The 22636-nt window shown below is 45.4% G+C and overlaps 1 protein-coding gene across 1 annotated transcript in view; it reads right to left on the reverse strand.

Annotated features, from left to right (window-relative positions):
- The window catches only part of LOC127581049 (tubby protein homolog), a 37298-nt gene that overhangs the window by 5761 nt on the left and 8901 nt on the right, over positions 1-22636 (reverse strand). Inside the window, exons 4-11 of the mRNA XM_052035108.1 lie at positions 21767-21883; positions 16666-16806; positions 13706-13785; positions 11806-11988; positions 10168-10280; positions 5127-5235; positions 2135-2233; positions 905-1076 (exon numbers count right to left, since the gene is read on the reverse strand). Of these exons, the coding sequence (XP_051891068.1) occupies positions 905-1076; positions 2135-2233; positions 5127-5235; positions 10168-10280; positions 11806-11988; positions 13706-13785; positions 16666-16806; positions 21767-21883 (1014 nt within the window). The remainder of the gene's footprint in view (positions 1-904; positions 1077-2134; positions 2234-5126; positions 5236-10167; positions 10281-11805; positions 11989-13705; positions 13786-16665; positions 16807-21766; positions 21884-22636) is intronic.

Below are 22636 nucleotides of genomic sequence, written 5' to 3' on the forward strand. Positions count from 1 at the left end.
TGGGATCCCGAGCAATGGAAATGAAGCCAAAGATCAGATCAGCCATGATCACTGAGGGAGGGGCAGGATCGAGGACCACAGACCTGTTCTGTATGTTTGTATGTACACGGAAATATACCTAGAGATGAGAGAGTTGGTTTGTGGGGAAAGATACATGAAGGAAGGGGCAGGGAGATGGGGAATGGTACAGAGATGGGGAAAGGGTTGTGGGGGGGGCGGTTGGTACATGGAGGTGGGGGAGGGAACATGTGGGATGGTACACAGAGATGGAGAAAGAACTATAGAGGATGATACAGGGAATTAGGGAAAGGGTCATGGGGAGTGGTTCGGAGATGGGGGAGAGAATGTGGGCAATTGTACATGAAGAAAGGGAAAGCATCATGGGGAGTGGTGCTTGGAGACAGAGGAAGTGGAAGGCTACTTGGAGATTAAATTTTTAAACTTTAAACGTTATTTATACAGCACGGTAACAGGACCTCCCGGCCCAACGTGCCCACGCCACCCAACTACACCCATGTTAACCTACTAACCTGTACGTCTTTGTAATGTGGGAGGAAACCGGAGCACCCGGAGGAATCCCATGCAGACACGGGGAGAACGTACAAGCTCCTTACAGACAGCGGCGGGAATTGAACCCTGGTTGCTGGCACTGTAATAGCATTACGCTACCGTGCCAGCCCTACATAGGAAATTGTGCATGGAAATTGAGGAGGGACATGGGGTTGGTTCTGGAGAAAGAGACAAATTAAAGCAAAGAGGGAAAAATACTTGGCTTTCAGTTGTTCCCTGAAGAGCGAAAAATACTTAAGCCTGAGAAATGAGGCAGTTAAGTGGTCCCGATTTACAAAGGTCTAATGTGTTCCAACGTTCAGTGTAAACTCCACAGAACAGGGCTGCAACTCACCATCATTCTCATGGACAATCTGGAAATTCTTCACTGAGGCATGAGTCACCCTCCCATGGAAGTTCAGCACATAGGACTGTGTCTCATCATTCCACACCGGGGTCTTGTTGTGCAATTCGATTAAGTTCTCTGTGTTGTTGTTTTGCCACCTCGCGAGCAGGCCATCTTTATCCTGGAAGGAAGCCCACATTTGTCCAGTCAACGGAGAGCATTGCCACGCCATCCTCTCCAAGCTCTCTACAACCTGGGCAGAGCTTTATGGGATGTGAACCTCCTGCTTAGGACTCAGGGTCTGATGTGCTGATGCTTTAAGGTTGCTTCAAACGCCCAAAACGTTCATTGATACCAATGTTGTTCTGGTGGGCAGGAATGTCCTGGGAATGGGCATAGTTCACTCCCTTGTGGTGGTGATGTTTACTCTGTGGGAGTTTGGGGTAGTGGGCATTGTGTGTCAATGTTACTCTGATGTGGGCAGAGTTGGGGTGGGGAAGAAATGATTTATTTCAGTATTATGCTAGGGCTGGGGTCTGCTCTTGTGAGGGTCTGGGTTAGATCAGTTGCTCAAGTTGGGGTGGTAGCAAGATTATTGCAGTGATGGGCTAATTCACACTGGGGGTGGGGAGAAGCATTTACTCTGGGGGTCTAAGAGGGAGATTACTTTGTGGGTTGGTGGGAGGCATTTACTCTGGGATGAAGGAAAGGCATTTAGGGGTGAGGTGATGGTTTACTCTGTGAGTGTGGTGGTTTACTCTGGGGATTGTGAAGGGTATTCACTCAGAAGTCACAGGGAGTTACTCCTCGCATTGGGAAGGACATTAGCTCTGAGGTTACAGGGGTTTACAGTTGGGGTTGGGCAGAGGCATTCTATCTAATGATACAGGAATTACTCTCTGGGGTGTACAAGAGGAGGTTGATTGCTTAGAGTGGTGGAGAATTTCCAGCAACATCTCAAATCAAAAGTAAATGAAACTTGAAAAACTGCAGCTGCTGGAAGTCCACAATAAAAACAGAAAATGTTTGAAACACTCAACAGGTCAAACAGCATCTGTGGAGAGAGAAACAGAGTTAACATTTCATGTCAAAGATCCTTCTTCTGTTTTGACCTGCTGGCTGCTTCCCGCATTTTATGCTTTTATTATATCTCGGAGCAGTGTCTACTGAGGGAGGAACGAAACCGTTATGTTGAAGATCACAGGAACAGGCCACTTTTAATGCTTCAATCGAACTCACGTTACGTGGGCGGAAGGGGATACGTTCCTGCTTCTCATCCATCGCTGGGATAATCACCGTCATCCTCCTGGGGCCTCTGAATCCAAGCACGTTTGTCTCCTGTAAACAATTTGTGGTTAACTTCATTACAGGGTACAGGTGCAATAAATTGATCGGAATGGAGTCGCTTTTCTGTATAACCATTAATCAGACAATGGCATTAGTAATATGGACAACAACCACTGCCGTCCTGAAGTACCTTTCTTGAACTGCTACAGTCCTTCTGAGGAGAGTCTATCAATGGTGCTGTTAGGTTGGGAGTTCATCAATCTGGACCCAATGATGATGAAGGAAGTGTTGCCCCGTCAGAAAAGGATGTGAGTTGGAGGGGAACCCACAAGTGGTGACATTCCCTTGCTGCCCTTGTCCTTGGTGGCAGAGCTCACAGGTTTGGGATGTGTTGTCAGAGCGGTCTAGGCAAATTATTGCAGTGCATTTCACAGATGGCATACTCTGCAGCCTTGATGGTGGAGGGGATAGTGTTTAGGGTGATCGACAGAGATCCAGAGTCAGGTGGGCTCATTTGACCTTGGTGACTGGCAAACTGCCCTGAGTGTTACTGGAGCTACAGGTGAACAACTTTCCATCATACTCCTCACTTGAGCCTTGTAGATGTTGGCACGGTCATGGGGAGTCAGGAGGTGAATCACTTGCCAAAGGACATCCAGCCTCTTGTTGCCATTGCACTGATATGCTCATCCAATTGATTTTTAGGTCAATGATGACACTGGGGTCTCAGGAATGATAATGCCATGAATATCAAGGGTGAGTAATTAGATTCTCTTTTCTAGGGGTGATTATCATTGCCTGACACTTGTGTGGCCTGGATGGTACCAATCACATCATTGTCTCTGGTCCTACCACATGGGAATATGGACACTTCATTTCCTTACGGGCTGTGAATGGAGTTGAACCTTGTGCAATAGTCTCTGAATATCTCCACCTCTGACTTTACAACAGAAGGAAGGTCAATGATGAAGTAACTGAAGCTAACTTGACCCAGGACCCTGTCCCAAAGAACTCTTGCATTGATGTTCAGGGCTGTGATAACTGATCTCCAACAGCCATGACTTTTGTGCAAGTTATGATTCCAATCTGTGCAGTGTTGTCCCCTTACAAAGTACCTATAATTAATACCGATTGTAAACCTTGCCACGCAATAACTGCCCTGATCTGACACTTCCGTTATTGAATAGGAGGCTGCTGCTGGGCTCCAGGTTTCTGGAAGATAGCAGTTATGCATTTGCAGGTACTGACTGGTTGCATCATGGTCTGGTACGGCAATTTAAATGCGCAGAAACATAAGAAGCTGCAGAGAATAGTGGACTAAGCCCAATACATCACAGGCACATCCCTCTGCATCATCGAAAGTATCTACATGAGGCATTGCCTCAAGAAGGCAACATCTATCATCCAAGATCTCCACCATTTGGGCCACAGCATCTTCTCCCAGCTACCATCGGGCAGGAGGTACAGAAGCCTGAAGTCCCACACCAGCAGTTTCAAGAACAGCTACTTCCCTTCAACCATTTGGTTCTTGAACCAACCTACACAACACTATGAACACTTTGACCATTTGAACTACAATGGACTATTTTTTTTTGTTCTAATTGTGTTCCTTCTTGTAAAAATTGTGTATAATTGATGTCTAATTTATGTTTTTCTTGTGAATGCTTTGTATCTGATGCTATGTGCCTGTGATGCTGCTACAAGTAAGCTTTTCATTGCACCTGTGCACACATGCACTTGTGCACATGACAATAAACTCAACTTTGACTTTGACTTCGGGTATAGGTGAATCACTTCAAGAAACCCGATGGTGGACATCATTGCAAGGGAAAGGGGATTTACAATTTTTAATTATCTTAACTGTCTCATTTTATATAAATATATCTGTAGTTTCTTGCCAAGAGTTGGCCTTGTCTTAAGAATTTGGGAACAGCTTGTGTTGTGTGGTCAAAGAATTACGCCGTTTGGGGCAGGTGAAATAAGCAGTGGGTCTTTCCCACTCTGTCATGTTGTTGCATTTTTAGGCATGTCTGTTCTTGTGTTGACATCTGGTCACCTGTAAGCAATGTCTGTCTGTCACAGAAGAGATATCTTTCAGCTAATCTGTGCAGGACAGACACTCTGCATTTCAATGGAAGGGGTTCCAGGTTAAGGGCAAAATGTGTCAGGTTTTAGGCAGGAACATAGGGGCCATAGAACCATAGAACGTTATTCCGCTAGTCCCATTTACCTACGCCCAGTCCATAACCCTCCAGACCTCCCCCGTCCATGTTACCACATCAGATGGCAGCCCGTTCCATACACCCACCACTCTTTGAGTGAAGAAGTTCCCCCTAAACCTTTCCCCTTTCACCCTAAAGCCATGTCCTCTCGTACTTATCTCTCCTAATCTAGGTGGAAAGAGCCTATTCGCATTAGGAGAGGCCAAGCAGTAGGAGACCTGAAGTGGTGGCAGTAGTTGCAGATCCTTGAACGTGGTACCCCAGAGCCTTGTCTCATTGAGGAGGATGCCATTGCACTCACTCCTACTGCTGAAGAGACTGAGTGGGAAGGCAGGATTAGGCACGAGATGATCCCTGTTCAGGTAGATTTAGAGTTCAGTTGTCCTAATTAATGGCTGGAAAGTAGGCTTAACTGATTGAAAGAATGGATGGTGATGGATTGCACCAGATGTCCTCTCATCAGGTATCCCTCTGCTCAGAACTGGCATTAGTGTTAGAGGCACCGCCCATTAATTTGTCAAGGACATAATTTGGACATTCGTGCATTGCAACAATGATTAAGCTCTAAAAAGTATGGAATTTTTGTAATTTTTTGGAAATCCTGAGATTATGAAAGGCTCAGAATAGGTGCAATTCCTCCTTTATTTCCAACATGACATAAAGCAGATGGTGGCTACAGTGATTAGCTGAGACGAGTCCATTCCTCGGCCACAGATACTTACGTAAGTGACAGCAGAGAGCTCCTGACGAACGTTGGAACGGTCAGCCCTTCCCCGCTCAGGGTTGAGTCCATTGTCAAACACTGTGAACTTGGTCCCCATCAGGTTTGACCTTGGAAAGTCCAGATAGAACAACGTAAAGCCGATGTTTGTCAAGGGGAAAATGATTATTAACATCGTCAAAAAAAAGGGAGGAGAGGAGAAGAGTCCAAGAGGTGAGTGTTGGGAGAATGATCCTGGTCATCCAACCCATCCCACAATGTGCACACTCCCACCCAATCTCAACCAGGTGAGAAAGTGTTAGGTATTAAAAGAACCAAGGGAATGTGTGGTTAGTACAGGAAGGTGATGCTGGGGTGAAGTATCAATGATCTTGAATGGAAGAGGAGACACGAGGGGTAATGGCCTAATCCAGGTTCTATTCCTTATGACCTGCTGAGATGGGGCAAGACAAACTGGAAGAAAAACCTGAACGTTTTTGCAGGAAAAATCTGGAGAACTCCTCTTCAACCTACCTGAGACAATGGAAACTAGTCCTCAACGTCACCCCGACTTTGTTACTTTGACGTTGCGGTGGATGACTCTTTCCTGGATGATGCCCAACTCAGAAAGGATTAAGTTTTTTCTGGAAGGAGTTCAGTGGACTATGGTCCACCCACCAGCCTACGAGCATGTGTCTCTACCCTTGCCCTTCCCCACCTGGCTCCATTTGCCCAGTAATATTTTTCTACGTTTCCACCTATCACCTACCAGTCTCAACACTCCCCCCCAACCCCTCTCCCACCTGGTTCCACCTGGCCATCATTTCCCCCCTCAGTCTGGTTCCACCTATCACCTTTCAGCCCCTGCCTCACCCCTCCCTCTCACTTCTATCTGGCCATCTTCCCTCTACACTCTCAGTCCTGATGCAGAGTCTCAACCCGAACTGTTAACCATCCCCTTGCCTCCACAGTTGCTGCTTGACCCATTGAGCTCTCCCAGCAGTTTACCTTTAGGCGGCACGGTAGTGTAGCGGTTAGCATGATGCTATTAAAGTGCCAGCGACCCGGGTTCAATTCCTGCCGCTGTCCGTAAGGAGTTTGTACGTTCTCCCTGAGTCCGCGTGGCTTTCCTCCGGGTGCTCCGGTTTCCTCCCACATTCCAAAGATGTACAGGTTAGGAGCTGTGGGCACGTTACGTTGGCGCCGGAAGCGTGGCAACACTTGCGGGCTGCCCTCAGCACATTCTCAGTAACGCAAAAAGATGCATTTCGCTGCGTGTTTCGACGTACGTGTGACTGGTACATAAATCTCTTATCTTGTTCCAGATTCTACCACCTGCAGTCTCTCCTATCTCCATCCTGGAGGCAGGCGGCGTATTTTCCAGCACCTGGGACAGCTCCTCTGAAGCTGAAGCAGTAGCTCTAAGACTGGCATCTAGGATGACGCACCAACGTTGCGCAAGACTTGGCGTAAATTTGAAGTCCATCCTTTTCAGTTTGTGAGCTGAGGCCAACTGCATAAGGGCACCAGTGCACCCAACCATGGTGCCGTCTCTCTGCCTCTTCTTCCGTTGCTGCACAGGTGGAAGCCACTGATGTCTGCAGCGGCAGCGCAACCCCTGAGCCCTGCCTCTGGTGTTCAAAGGGGTGTCACAGTGCAGCAATCACTCCTCCAGTGGATCACAGGCTTTGGAAGTGGAGTGGAACATGAATCCACTGTCCTCCCTGAGGATGACAGCATGCGTTTTCCTAGTCACTCCTGCCTGGGTGTTGACTCTCAACCAGCAAGCCCAGGCTGCTGCTGCTCATACAAGAAACTGCAATTTGCGGCGGCGCCTTCCAGCCCCAGAGATGGTGAAGGCAACTGCACCCTCCACCTTCAAGCAGCCATGTTGCAGCTACAGGACTGGAACAGGGTAGCAATACTGATGCTGGAAGGGGACAAAGAGAAGGCACCGAGCTGTAGACTCAATTCTTCTGTTCACCTTGACACACTTTGATTTGGAAAGTTTATTTCGCATTGGCTTATGTTTTCATGCTGAGGTCAAGAAGGTGTTGAACATTGGCCGCATTAGTGCAAGGGGAACTGGGGTTGTGGTATTGCACTCAAGTGAGTTGTTCCCAGGCAACAAGGCCAGAGAGGACGCCAATTTATCCTGGCCACCCTCCTCCACAACACCGTACCTGCTGTCAGAGGTTTAATCTGAGGCAGGATGCAGTGGAATGCCACAACCCTTGATGCTCACTCTGCCAATTACTGAAGGGTCGTCCAGGCTGCAGAATGGCAGAGTATCTCTTGCCAACAATCTCCTCTCCAAGGGTTTCATGTGGCCACTCACATGCGAGATACTGAACAAGTGGAGTCCCTTTTGGTTGCGGTACATGTCTCAGTCGATGGCACTGCGTCCACAGCCCTTGTGAAGCTGGGTCCTGCCTTCTGGCAAGAAAGAATGAAGGACGGTCAACCCTCTTTGACACTGCAACACTGGAATGGTCCAACAGTGAGGCAATGTAAACAACTTAGACTCCAGTCTGGAGGGAACTCAGTGCACAAATGGCTTGAGCAACCATTGGCACTGAGACCCTCAGCTTGTTCTGAGACCAGAGCTGCGACTGGAGCAGGTCCAAAATTCAGTGAGGACATCCTCCCTGAAGGACAGTTGCCTCAGACACTTCTCCTTGCCAAGCCTCAGATTCCCTCAGTTATGGTTTCCTGTTGAGAGATTTCTCCCCTTCTCTCTTATGCAAAGCTGCCCTATTCCTTGTGTCCTCTGCACATTCTCACAGACATACTCTACTCCAGGGGACATGCCTACTACTGTACTCAGGTCTGAAAACAATAGGTTTGTACAAAAGTCGTGAATTCTTCCTGCTGCATATTCAACCTTTTTTCTTGCTTACTCGTTTTTTTTAGGATCTGGGTATACTGGCAAAGCCAGAATTGATTCCACCATCCCGAAATGTCCTTGAGAAATTGGTGATGAGCTGCCCCCTTGAACTGCCACAGTCCTTCTGATGAAGGTACGCCCACAGTGCTATTGGGCAGGGAGTCCCATGATTTAGACCCGGTGACAACAAAAGACCAGAGATACATTTCCAAATCAAGATGGCATGAGACGTGGAAGAGGACCTACAGGTGGTGGTGTCCTCTCATACACTTGCTGCCCTTGACCTTCTTGATGGTAGAGGATGTGTATTTGAAAGGTGCTGTTGGAATAGTCAAGGCAAATAACTGGGGTTCACTTTGCCAATTATACGTGCTGTAGTCACTGTGCACCAGTGGTGCAGGGAATGAGTGTTTAGGGCAGTGAATGGGATGCCAATCAAGTCAACCTTCTTTGGCAAGTGGAGGGTATTCTGTCACACTCCTGATTTTTCCCCCGGGGAAAGGCTTTGGGGTGTCACTCTCTACAGGAATATCCAGCCTCTGACCTGCTCTTGTAGTTGGTCCAGTTGAGCTTTGATCAGTGGTAACTCCCAGGATGGTGATGATGGAGGATTCAGCCGTTGTAATACTACTGAGTGCCAAGGTAGCCAGTAGGCCTGGCTTTTGTTGGAGATGGTCATTGCCTGATACTTCTGTGGCATAAGACAACTCCCTGCCACTGACCAGCCCATACCTGAATGTTGTTAAGATCTTGCTGGACACAGGCATGGGCTGCTTCACAAGATCACAAGACAAGGGAGCAGAAGCAGGCCATTTGGCCCATCGAGTCTGCTCCAAGGACAGGGAAATAGAAATGAGAAATGGGGAATGGGGAATGGGGGAAGGAAAAAAAATGTCACTGTGCACCAGTGGTGAGGAGCTGTGAATGGAAGAGAACACTGTTCAATCATCAGCAAATACTCCCACTTCTGGCCATATGATGGAAGCAAGGTCATTGATGGAACAGCTGAAGATGGTTGGGCCTCAGACACAGTCTCCTGTGGTGAACTCCTAGGTCTGGGATGATTGACCCACAACAACCACAGCCATCTTCCTTTGAGCAAGGTATGACTCCAGCCATTGTTTTCCCTTTGATTCCCATCGACGTCAGTTTTACTAGGGTTCCTTGATGCCATCCTCAGTCAAAAGCTGCCTTAATGTCAAGGGCGGTCAGGAATTCAGCTCCATGTTCACACCAAGACTGTCATGAGGTCGAAAGCAGTCCTGGCAAAACCTTCACAGTGGGTTCAGCCCTGGGGCAGGGGCATGACCTGACCGACTGCCAAGCTATTTCTGTGGGACTTGCCGTGAGAAGAGCAAGGGCCTTGCTGATTGGTCTGGAGCTGGCTTCATTGCCACTGGGGCTCTGCTGGAGGCAAGAACATCTTTCGTGGACAGGCAAGCAGTAAGTGCAGGTAACTCACCACTCCCAGGATACCTGGACCATTTTGACCATTAGATGATGTACCAACCACCTGAGTTTCATTTTCATTGATTTCTGTAGAGCTAAAAATCGCATCATTTATAACAGGCAGTTGATCTGAATTTGCTTGTTTAATGCTGTCACTCAATATCTACCCTTGTCTATGACACAATCAACGTACCCTGTTCTATAAACTTAAGAACTATTGAATAGGAAATGGTGTCCTCGGGAACCTGCATTTACTAGATTGATGCTTAGTCTTCATGCGTTAAATTACAACAAAACATTGCAGAATATAGGACTGTGTTATCTGGAATCTACAGAGTTAAGGAGTGACTTGGCTGAAGTTTTCAAGGAACTGAAGGAGTTGATAGAAAAACTGTTTCTGTTAGCTGTAAATTTGGACTTATGGATGGGCCTTTTAGGAGTGAAGTTAGGAAACACTTCTACATGGAGCAGGGTATATATCTGGAACGGTTGCACCGATGGCAATTGTTAATGTATAATCTTAGACTGATTGGTGTTTGATGATCAACAATGTTATGGGGTGTAGAGTTGGGCCATGGTCTTACTGAGCAGCAAAACAGACCTGAAGGGCTAATTGGCTTCCTTTGATTCCTGTTTTCCTATGAAAAGTATATTGTTGACATACTCAGTGATATACCAGGCTAGTGCAGATGGCAGTAAGTGATAGACAAAGTGTAAGAGGCACAACCTGAGTTTTCCGATGAAGTTTTCTCCCCCTCGGGATAGGTCCGTTGGATCTATTGAAATGAGGTAATTGGACGTTTTGCTCTTTTTCCGCTTCCTTCCAGCTAGCAAGAAAACCTGGGAAGAAAGAATAAGCTTCAGCTGGAAGCACGGAGAAAACCTGGATTAGCCAATGATGTAATGTCTGATTTTAAATCCCAATCAGTTCAACACAGACTGATTTTTTACTGAGGCTTTCAGCACAGAGAAACATCCGGCTATTGTGGGCAAGTGTGATGTGAGCTTTAATTTAGTGCACAGTGACCCAGTGAATAGACTGGGATGTCACTCACTCTGTAACATATGAGGAATGTGTTTGTGGCCAGTTTGTTAATTCCACTGATAAAATAATGCCACAGATTCAACACTCCATTTTATCCAACCTCCACTGGTGACTTCTCGCCATTTTTAGATAGATTATGATAGTGAACGACAAGCTTCCTGCTATTTGCATTTCAGGGAGGTATGAGCATTGTCTGACCTTCCCTGCAGAAGCACATCTAATGCCACACTAAGACTGATAAGTATCTGAAAGGAGAGATTTTACAGGGCTATGGGGAGAGAGCAAGGAAGTAGGATCAACTGGATGACTTTTGATATGGACTCAACAGGCTGAATGGGTATCTTCTTCAAGCAATGTTTTATGCTGATCTGATTACACTCACTTGCACTTCTGTGACGTGTCAAGTAACCAATTGTGGGTCCTGCTGCTCAGCTAGTAAGAGTAGACCTCTGAGCCGAGACAGATAGGGTGCAGATCTGTGCTGATTTTCATGAGATTTGTGCCAAGACATTTTGCAAAGTGTTGCCCTGAGGAGCACTGTTCTGAATCTTTGTGCGAACATCTGTGGCGAAACTCTGTGGAGATACTGTCTGAGGTCCAGTGTAGAGATCTGTGCTGAGGTTCTGTGCGATGTTTCTTGCAGAGGTCCTGATTGGAGTTCTGTACCATGGTTCGGCATGGAGCTCTGTGGTGAGGTGCTGCGTGGAGTCACCTGCTGAAGGTCTGCGTGGAGCTCTGTGGTGAGGGTCGATGTGGAGTTACCTGCTGTGGTTCTGTGTGGAGCTCCTTGCTGAGGCTCAGTGTGGAGCTCTGTGCTGAGGCTCTTTAAGGAACTCTTTGCTGAGGCTCAGTGTGGAGCTCTGTGCTGAGGCTCTTCAAGGAGCTCCTTGCTAACGGTCTGTGTGGAAACCTTGGCCTCTTTTTACAGCCTTCTTCATGTGTAATGGATTCTTTTAAATGTATTTTTTACAGCACTGGAAACCAGTGTTATGTTTATTTACAGGTCATGTCTGTAAACTGAAACTGGCCTTTCCCCGCTCACAGAATAACCCAGTTCCTCCTCTTTTCTCTGCCAAAGATCACCCATTGGGATTTAAAACCACTTCTTCAGCAGCCAAAGAAAATTTGACGCTATGGAAAGCTGAGGGCAAGCACCGGTAACAATCCCTAAGGATAGTGAGAAGTCAGTCAGAGAGATTGATGAGGTAAAATCTGTGGTAAAGGCCCAAACCATTTCTCAATAAACTAGACTTTACAATCTATCTTCTTCAGCACCTTAAGTAAGGCCAGCCATTTCTGGCTCCAAGTTTCGGTCACTACCTTTTTGTTCTCGTCGGTGTCCAGATGCAGGTAGTAGGTGGGGTATAGGCCCCGGTCCATGCCTTTCTTGTCCCTGGTGACTCTGCATTTGATGGTGGTGCCCTGAGGCGCAGGCTGCAGCACAAACTTCTCCAGGTCATCGATTTCCACAATGGGAGATTCTGCCGCGGTCGTGACACTGTCCTGGAAACCGAAGATTAGTGATTACTAGTCAGGACACATTCTGTGCTGGACAGTGGGCACCAGCACTACGCCACCTCTGGATAACGTTACACAAGGAGAACACATAATGCAAGAAAGTAGGAGCAAGAGTAGGTCCCCCTTCCTTCCCCCTCTCCCCACGCGCCCCACTGCCCCCCCCCGCATCTGCCCTGCCATTCAATAAGATCATGGCTGATCTACTTCACACCTCCAACTCTTTCTCTGCGCCAGTTCCAAGTAGCTCTCAATGCCACGATATTTCAAAAGTTTGTCTTCCTTCTGTTTAAATAACTCCAGAGATCTAACCTCCGCGACTCTCTTGGGTAGAGAATTCCAGAGGTACTCTCTTGGGTAGAGAATTCCAGAGGTTCACTACTCTCCACAAGAAGAAAGTCCTATGCACTTCAGTTTTAAATTACCACCCCTGCTCCTTATCTGAGGTTGTGCAGCACGGAAACAGACCTTTCTGCCCACCAAGTCTAAGGTATCCATTTACACCAATCCTGCATTCATTCCAGTTTATCCTTCCCCATTCCCATTACCTCCTCCAGATTCTACCACTCATCCGTGCACTAGGGATGAGTTGCAGTGGCCAATTAACCAACCAACCGACACATCTTTGGGATGCAGGAGGAAGCCAAAGCACCTGGAGGAAACCCACACAGTCACAGGGAGAACCAGGGTTACTGGTGCTGTAAGGCAACAATACTGTTAGCTGTGCCACTGTGCAGCTCTAGAAACCATGCCTCCCTTCTTCAAGACCCACTCACTAGTGGAAACATCTCAACATCCACCCCGTCATGCACCCTACTTCTTCTGTCCTTAGTTTAGCGATCAGTGAGTGAATCAGAAGATATAAGGAACCAAAGCAGGAACTTTTAATTCCCCTGTAATCTTATAAACTACCTATCTCTGCCTTTACTGAATCAATTTTAACGTACTGCTTAAGGTTTCACAAGGCAAAATTTTAAACTGCTCGTTAATTGGTTCATGGTGGTTTTAGGATCTCCCATTGATGAAATGGGACCCTGATTCACATTAAGCTGTGAAGGGCCCATATGGGCTCTTTATATTGCTGAAAAATTGAGGACTCTGAAAGTGTGATAGGAAAGGGATAGTGTGGATAATTTACCTGCTCCATTTTAATTACCCATGCCTAATTGTTTCTGCCTGGAAAAGATTTACGATCCCTCTCTAAACTGCCCACGGCAGGTACAATTTATACAATCATTCATTGATTTACCTCAATTAATGAGTTGATTCTCAAGTCATATAAATAAATGGTAAAAGCAATTATTTCACGGTAAATGCCACTAATATCAAGCTAATGGCACAATCCCTAACCTCTAGCACTACATCTCAATCCAAGTCCTTTTTCAATGCCTAACTCCTTGTCAGCGGCTTCTCAATGACACTGATGGATATAGTCTGATGCAACAGCAGCCTACTTCTTTCATTAATCCTTTTACCTTCTCCAGACCTTTCCTCCAGGCATTCCCTTCCATTGCAGTCCAGTTTTACATTGGCACACATTCTTGTCTTCCTATCTCCCAAATGGTTTGGCCACAGACCATGACTCTGGCAATGGTCCCATCCACACATACAATCGATGGCCTGTTGTCATCCAGTGTTTTGGAAGTTAGTTAATGAGATTATTAAGTGACTGACAGTGCCTACATTGCAGTAAAAATAAACTTACAGTGTTTGACTTTTTCTTTGCATACTTTCCCTTTCTGTTGCTGTTCCTTTGTGTGATTTCATTTTCCTCATCTTCGGATTCTGTCGGGTCAGAAACGTACAGTTATTCACGAGTGGAGAACGACTCAACTAGGTGCTTGTGTTGTGCACAGGAATTATCAGGATTCTGGGAGTGTGAGGACAGGAGGAGGCCACTCTGCCCCTCAAGCCTGTTCTGCCATCCAAAGATGTCATGGCTGTTCTGTGGCCTACTCCATATGCCCCAATACCTTAAATTCAACTATCTCAGATTTAAGGTTGACAACTGAGGAACCAGCAGGTATTTTATTGGAAGAGAGTTCCCTGCTTCTGCTATGCTTTGCATATGGGAGTATTTCTTAATTTTATTGTTGATAAGACTCCTTCCAATGTTCAGCCTTGTTTTGGACTCTTACACCAGTAAGGTCTCTACTTACCTTACCTATTCTTTACAAAATCCGACAAAGCAATCGAATCACCCCATTAACTTTCCTTATTCTAAGAAACAGAAGCCTAATTTGTGTAAGCTCTCCTCATAACCTGACCTTGGAGGAATGGCAACACTCAGCAACTCCAATTTTAGGCCCAGGAGTCTTCGTCAGAATTGTGAAGAAGGGAAAACAAGTTGTGAGGAGAGAAACTAGAAGAAGGATGGATAAGGGTATATCTCTGACAGGGCGAGTCCAAATGGGTGCCTCCGATGCATCACTTGCTGTCACTATGGGAATGATGTTCCAGTTAAATCCTTGTGGGTGCCCTCATTGTTAGTGTTGTCCTGCCAGATGGTCAGTCGCTCCAGCAACTCTTCCTTATCTCTTAGACTGGGCATCCTGTACCATTATGTGACGAATGGTGGAAATGCACCTTGAGGGTACTCCTTAGTAAATATGGGCATTTAACTCGGTATTGAAGTCAATAGAATTGTGAGTAGTGAATAATTGTGGCAGGCACGGTAGCATAGTGGTTAGCATAATGCTTTACAGCGCCAGCGACCCGGGTTCAAATCCGGCCACTGTCTGTAAGGAGTTTGTACGTTCTCCCCGTGTCTGCGTGGGTTTCCTCTGGATGCTCCGGTTTCCTCCCACAACCAAAGACATACAGGTTGGGAAGTTATGGGCATGCTGTGTTGGCGCCGGCATCGTGGCGACACTTGCAGCCTGCCCCCCAAAAATCACTACGCAAAAGATGTACATGTGACTAATAAAGATCTTATCTTATCTAGTTTTCCTCCCGTCGTAAGGCGCAGATTCACAAATTCGGTTCAGAACAGAGGTAAAGGATTTACAGCATTGTAAAGTTAAACAATTGTTTTGGAAATTTTTAACTTTAAGATCCCTATTCCATTTATTGTTGGTAAATATATAGGGCTGGATTGTGCTCTCCCCGGGTCCCCAGCTGCACTCGCTGCCAGCACTATTCTGATAGCCGCACTTGCGTTATGCATTTCTGCCACTCTGAACATTCAGAGGTATCGCTGGTCACAACCGTCCCTCAACACAATGCTGGTCACAGGCACCAACTGGCCCTCAGGTGACAGATTCTGAGCCCTTGACCCCGCACTGACGTGATGCTTTTTTGACAGCTCACTCCTGTCAAAGGTCTTTGAGCTGCTTTTAAAGGTCTCTGATGATCAAAGACATTTAACAGCAGTTCATCAGGATTAAAATAATAATAAATACATTGATGTAAAAACACCTGTATGTGCTAGAAATTAATTAAAAAGCATTAAGGTAAAGTAAAACAAAGAAAAATAAATAAACCTGTTAGTTGCAATGATCATCTTAATTAAGATCAGTGAACAGGGTAGTACTGTGCATGGTGGTCACCCCTGGCCCCTCAGCTTAGGACGTTCTTGCTCAGCCCCTGGAATCAGTGCTGAGTCCAGAGGTGAAGGGGTAGGTCAGTTGCACCAGCATCTGATCTCCAGCTTGTTCCTGACATCGGCACTGCAACGTGCAGGCACAGGGGACAGGAACGAGTCACCCTATCTGCTTCAGTTAAACGGCAAGTTCTCCACAGGACAACTGGTTACGTTATGTCCCATAACAACCACTATATTAGTTGTGCCTTCAATGAATGAAGCCCTGTAGTGCTGCTGCAGTTGTTAATCTGAAAATATTTGGACATTGACCCAAATTAGCAGGATTTGCACTACGGAGATTGAAGATTAGTGGACAGAATTCCAGAACATGGGATCTCGGTAGCAGTGAGCAGCAGTGTACAAATGAGTCTGGACTCAGAGGAATGCAGTGAAGAGACTGGGCACGTGGTCATGCTGTAGGAGTCATGCAGAGATAGAGAGGTTCAAGGCCATGAAGGGATTAATATACAGGAGTGGGGACTTTATATTTGTAACATTGCCTGACCTGGAATGAGTTAGGATAGGATCAATAGCTGTAGGTTCGTACACAGGCAGTCCCCAGGTTACAACAAGGTTCCATACCTGGGAGCTAATGAGGTAGTGGTTTAAAATGAGCATTATTGAGTTGGCTGCCATAGTAAATCATGTGTGATTTTACTTTTTAACAAACTTGATTTTGCTTGTTTTATAAATTTCCACACATCCACTTCCTTGACTACCCTTTACACACTCCCCACATCCACACCCTACCTGCTTCTTCTCTTTCCCTGACACACTCATTAACATCGCTACCACCTACTGAAACAGCCAAAATGACACCCTAGATACTGCCAGCCTCCCCACCTCTCGAAGCTATGATGATATCCCATTATGTCTTGATTTCAATGCGTGACACACAAAATGGACCATTATTCCTTGGAATTTGTCCAGGCCATGAGTATGGATCGCATCTAGTACTGGGACAACCTGATCTATTGTGGGAGGCAGCAGAGGGCGGTGCTGAGGGAGGGGAGAACGATCCTGGTGGGAGGCTGGTGAAACGTTAGGAAGCAAGGGGCTACAGTGACTGAAGCAGATATAACCTTTCTTCTTGTTCTTTTTCTCCCTGTTAGCTGCGCCTCCAGCCTGGAACATGTTGGCTGTGTTCTTCTTCTTCTTTTTCACCTTTGAAGCTTTTGGATTGGGTTCTGAATCCTCACTGTCATCCTGTTCTGACTGTGACTCTGGGCAATGGAACGGCAGAAGAAACAGAAGAAAAGAAGGAAAGGTTAACAGAGTGAATCACAAGATAGAAGGATGTAAATAACTCAGGGCCTAAAGAATATTCAAATACATCAGGGAATTTTGGGCAACATTGATTCAGCTACCTGTTAGCCATCTCTCCTAATTTTTATTTCCATTAAAATCCATTGACAACATAATGACCAGCCAGAGCTAAAATGATCCTATGACATACAATCAGCTTACGTTCATTCTGATCTCCTGGACACTTACTCCAGGGGAGAGTTAGTAGCCCTGATATACACCCAGTATTTAGAGAAGATGGCATTAGGGAAAGAACATACCAGTTTCCTTTACTGTTGGGTCAACTAGTTGACTTTTGACTAAATTTAGTTCAAGGCTTCTATTGCCAATTATCTGAAATCTGAGCCTTATAGTTCCTAACTCTGTTGCCAATAAAAACAATCTCTCATTATTAATTTTATCATAACCCTTGCTCATCTACAAACCCTCTCCCCTCTCTCCCTAAGTCCAACACCACTCCCTTCCCCCAGCCCCATAGTGAGTGTCGCACCAATTGCTGCCTTGGGAATACCGGACAGCAGAATAAAGATGGTTTAATATGAAATGGGAGAATGATTGATGGGGGGATGAGGCTGACCTTTCTTTACGCTTTTGGCTTTTTTCTCCCCGCCAGCCTGAAACGTTAAGGTTGGATCCTTCCTTTGAGTTTTGCTGGATTTCCCTCTGGTCTTGGACTCAGGCTCATCCTTGTCTAGCTCTGAATGGAAGCCGGTGAGGGATGTATTCAGTGAAAGTGTGAAGAAGAAAAGCCAGTGAGACAGAGAAATGGGAACATCAGAACATAATAAATAGAAGCAGGTGTAGGCTATTTAACCTTGTACTCTTATTCAATAAAGTCGTGGCTGACATTTTACCCAATGCCACTTCCTCCACTAACCCCATATCCTTTGATTCCCTCACTATCAAAATATTAATTTGAGTCTTGAATATACTCAAAGACTGAGCATCCACAGTCCTCTTGGGTAGAGATTTCCAAAGATCCACTATCCTCTGGGTGAAGAAAGTTTTTTTCCAGCCCCTGTCCCGATGACTGACCCCTTATTTTGAGACAAAAATGCCTGCTTCAAGTCCTCAGACAGGGAAAACCGCAATTCCACATCTACCCTGTCAAGGCCCTTAGAGATTCATATGTTTCAATGGCATCACCTCTCATTGTTTCAAATAGGACAGCAAGGAAGAGAACAGATATTTGCAGGAGACTCAGGGAAGTTGCTCTGAGAGAGGTAATGTAGCATCATTTCAAACACTTGCAAATTATCAGCTCTACATCCTTCTAAATAACAAAAACTGTCACATAGATAGAAAAGGGAGAGGGAAATAATAGACAAATGTAGAAAAATTTCTTTCTTGAAACACTTACACTTTGGTAGTGCTTTCATTTCATTAGGATGCCCAAAAACACTTTACCAGAACTTTTGAAGTGTAGGAAATCTGGCAAAGCTAGTTATCAGCTACAATCTAATCATCAGGTAACCTGTTTTAGTTGCCGTAGTGGCTGGAGGATGTTCAGGACACTGGTAAAACTCCCCTTCTCCTGTTCTTCTTTAAAGTAGTGTCATGGAACCCTTTTTTAGTCAACCTGAGAGACCCTTGGTTTAATGTCAAAACTTTGGACTTCTGACAATGCAGCGCTCCCACTATACCACAATGAAGTCATAGATTTTGGCCTCAGGAATCTGAGATAGAAAAAAGATTTTTCTTTCTCAAGAGAAACAAAGGGCCACAGATGCTAGAATCTAGATGAAAAACACAATGATGCTGGAGGAACTCAGCAGGCCAGGCAGCATCCGTGGAGAAAAGCAGGCAGTCAATGATCCTGACCCGAAACTTTGACCATCAGCTTTTCTCCACGGATGCTGCCTGGCCTGCTGAGTTCCTCCAGCATCATCGTGTTTTTCATTTTTCTTTCTCAATCCTTTCATAATGAAGAATGCAGATTAAAGATAGTGTCAGATCTGCAAATTATTGTCTAAATTACAGATCGTTAGAACTGCTTTTGTTGGCTTTATCAGGGTAAGTACAAGCTAAGGTGTAGAAAAAAGCAAAGATTTAAAAGCAAGCAAAATCTGAAGCAAGAAGCTTCCTTAAAGCAACCAAAGCTCCTGTTTAAAACCTGACGTCAGTTGTTTAGGGTCTGTTGTAGGCACCCAAATTAGGAAGGTCTGGTATAGGTAGCCTTAGTCAATATAAGCTGCCCTTCTTTGTCAAGATCAGTGTAGTGTAAACAGAATCTACCATGGATATTTGGTGTGTGTCTGTGTGCATGGTGTGTGTCTGTTGTGTGAGCATATTTGTCTATTTGTCTGTGCATGTAAATTTTTCCATGTCTCTGTGTCAATCTATCTGTATGTGCGTGCATGCAAGAATATATGTGAACCTTAATGCTGAATCTAGAATTTGTACAGTGATTTGAAATGCTGCTGTGTGATACAGGTTAAATTCTCCATTAAAATAAATTTACCTAGAAATCCTTCCCTCATCAGTGCCTCTATACAATAACATCAGTAAGTTTATTCCATTGAAGACTAAAGTTCCCAAACAGTGTCGCTGAGGAGGCATGAAAAGTTTGGCTGTTAGATTTGCATACTTTGACATTACATTTTTAATTTTTTAGTTTGTTTTCTTCTTTTCTTTCATATGTTTACGCTTTAAAGATGATAATATCACAAATGTTGAACATATAGAGTGGTGAATTGGATAGATATCAATCAGGATGTGTAATTAATGTGTGCCTGTTTGACCCTGTGCAGAGTGCTCACGAGATTCATGCATCCCCCTCTTTATCATGGTTTCAGAGTGCAGTCAGCGTTGCCCCACCGCACGTCTCATAGGACACAGCCTTGCAAGTGATGACCACCAGATTCACCAACTATAACAATTGCGCCCAAAAGGTTCCACTCTGTGCAATTCAGTAGCCATGGACTTTACTACAGGGCAGGGAGGAACTGATATTAAAGTTATTAGGAAAATAACAGTACACTCGGGTCTACACATACTCCAAATAACGTATACAGTCACACTGAGCTTAACTCAAGCTCACACCTATGAATCCACCGGGTAAATCCCAAACACATTTTCACAAAGCTGTTGGTTTTATTTGGGGTAGATTTTATTTCTGGTTTGCATTTCTTTCATGGCAGAGGACACACATTCCATCTGCAAAGTTTTCACCTTATCTGACATGATTCCCCTTCTTGAGAAGTCCACACTGAAGCCAATGAAGTCAATCAGTTACGGTTGATAGACCCCTACCACTCCTCTGAGTAAATGAAAGCTGGGCTATCAACCAGAATATACTGTAGATCAGTGAGATATCGGGATGGAAACAGCAGATCCCTGCAGCAAAATTATCAATGCTTACAGTCTATAGATATACTGTACAGTACATCATGCACATTCATTCTTACACGCTCACCATGAATTCCCACAAACAGCACTTGGGGACACATTCCCATATTTATGCCCTCCATGTTCACCACTATTAGATTGACCCTACGTTCATACACAAGCATATCACATAAAGACATATGCACTCCCACCACTGCACATATACCCAACCATTAACACACACTCATGCACTTACACATGTACTCCCATGCAAGTCAAACATGATGATTTGCAGACAGACACAGACAGACAGACACATACGCGCGCACACACACATGTACGTACGCACAACGCACACACAGACACACATACCCACATACACACACCCACATACACATAGACACACACACAGATAGACACACACACACACTGACACACAGATACACACACAGACACTTCCTCAGGAGGCTAAAGAAATATGCATGTCCCCATCGATCCTCACCAATTGTTATTGATGCACCATAGAAAGCATCCTATCTGGATGCATCATGGCTTGGTATAGCAACTGCTCTGCCGGTAACCACAAGAAACTGCAGAGAGTTGTGGACACAGCCCAGCACATCACGGAAACCAGCCTCCCCTCCATGGACTCTCTCTACACTTCTCACTGCCTCAGTAAAGCAGCCAACATAATTAAAGACCCCACCCACCCGGGACATTCTCTCTTTTCCCCCCTCCCATTGGACAGAAGATACAAAAGCCTGAAAGCACGTACCACCAGGCTTGACAGCTTCTATCTCGCTGTTATAAGACTATTGAACAGTACCCTAGTATGATAAGATGGACTGTTGACCTCACAATCTACCTCGTTATGGCCTTGCACCTTATTGTCTACCTGCACTGCACTTTCTCTGTAGCTGTGACACTTTACTCTGCACTCTGTTATTGTTTTACCATGTTGTAATGAATTGACCTGTACGATCAGTATGCAAGACAAGTTTTTCACTGTACCTCCGTACATGCGACAATAATAAACCAGTAAACACACAGACAGACATACACAGACACACACACACACACAGACACACAGACACAGACACGCACACAGACACACACACAAAGACACACACACATACACACACACACAAACACACACACACACAGACACACACACACATACACACATACACACACACAGACACACACACACACATACACACACACATACACACGCACATGCACACGCACACACACACATACACACATACACACACACAGACACACACAGACACACACACAGACACACACAGACACACACACACATACACACACACATATACACACACATACACACATACACACACATACACACGCACACACACATACACACAGACACACACACATACATACACACAGACACACACACGCACACACACACAGACACACGCACACACACAGACACACACACATACACACACACACAGACGCACACACACACACACACACACACACACACACTTCTTTAAACATGACAGCAGTTGAATGCCTGACCTTTCTGTTTAGCTTTTTTCTCCCTTGGTACTTTCTTTTTAGCACGATTTGTGGACACCTCTAATGCCTCTTCCTCCTCTTTGTTCTCGTCATCCTCATCCTCCACCCCAGACTCTTCTGTGATGAAGTTTCATTCAATGAAAGAAAATAAATAAAGGCATTCTTTGCACAAATAAGCAGCGTCAGCATTTTCTGAGCAATGCAGTTCGTTGGTGTCCAAGCAGCTGCTGGGACACATGTGATGGTCGGGTACTGGAAGCAGCTCAGTCCATCCATCTCCTGACAGAATGAACAATGGCCCCATGAGCAGCTGCCAGAGGGAGGTGTGGTGGAACTCAACAGTATATTTACTCTCAGGTGTAACAGCTTCTTTTGCTGAACATTCACACAGGTTCAGTGACATCAGTCATTTAAAGTGAAGCCTGTGTTCTTATCATCCGGAGAGGATCTTTTCTGACTGAACATAAGCGTGTTCATCTGATCATAGTAGTGAATACTTGCTCCATAAAATGCTTGCATATATAAATTACATTCCTCCTAGAGAAAGATAAACCAATAAATGGCTTCACTTACATCAAGTCAAAGAGACATGCAACACTGTAACTTGTACCTGGCAGGGTGGGCTGTTGATGGGAATGTGGGAAGGACAGGTTAGAGAGAGAATCGATGGAAGAATGGGATTATTCCATAATCTGGCATAGTCTCAATGGGCCCAATGGCCTCTTTCTATGTCATATGGAAGAATGTATGAAATATGGATCTTACTGCCCTGAAGAGGGAACTAATGTCCAGGTCAGTGACACTAGTACCTGGGCCAGGATGGAAGGTGAAGTTCGCCTTCAGCCACTAACCTGTGGGATGAGTTCTTGC

Source organism: Pristis pectinata, chromosome 20, assembly GCF_009764475.1.
Source record: "Pristis pectinata isolate sPriPec2 chromosome 20, sPriPec2.1.pri, whole genome shotgun sequence".
Classification (NCBI taxonomy): Eukaryota; Metazoa; Chordata; class Chondrichthyes; order Rhinopristiformes; family Pristidae; genus Pristis; species Pristis pectinata.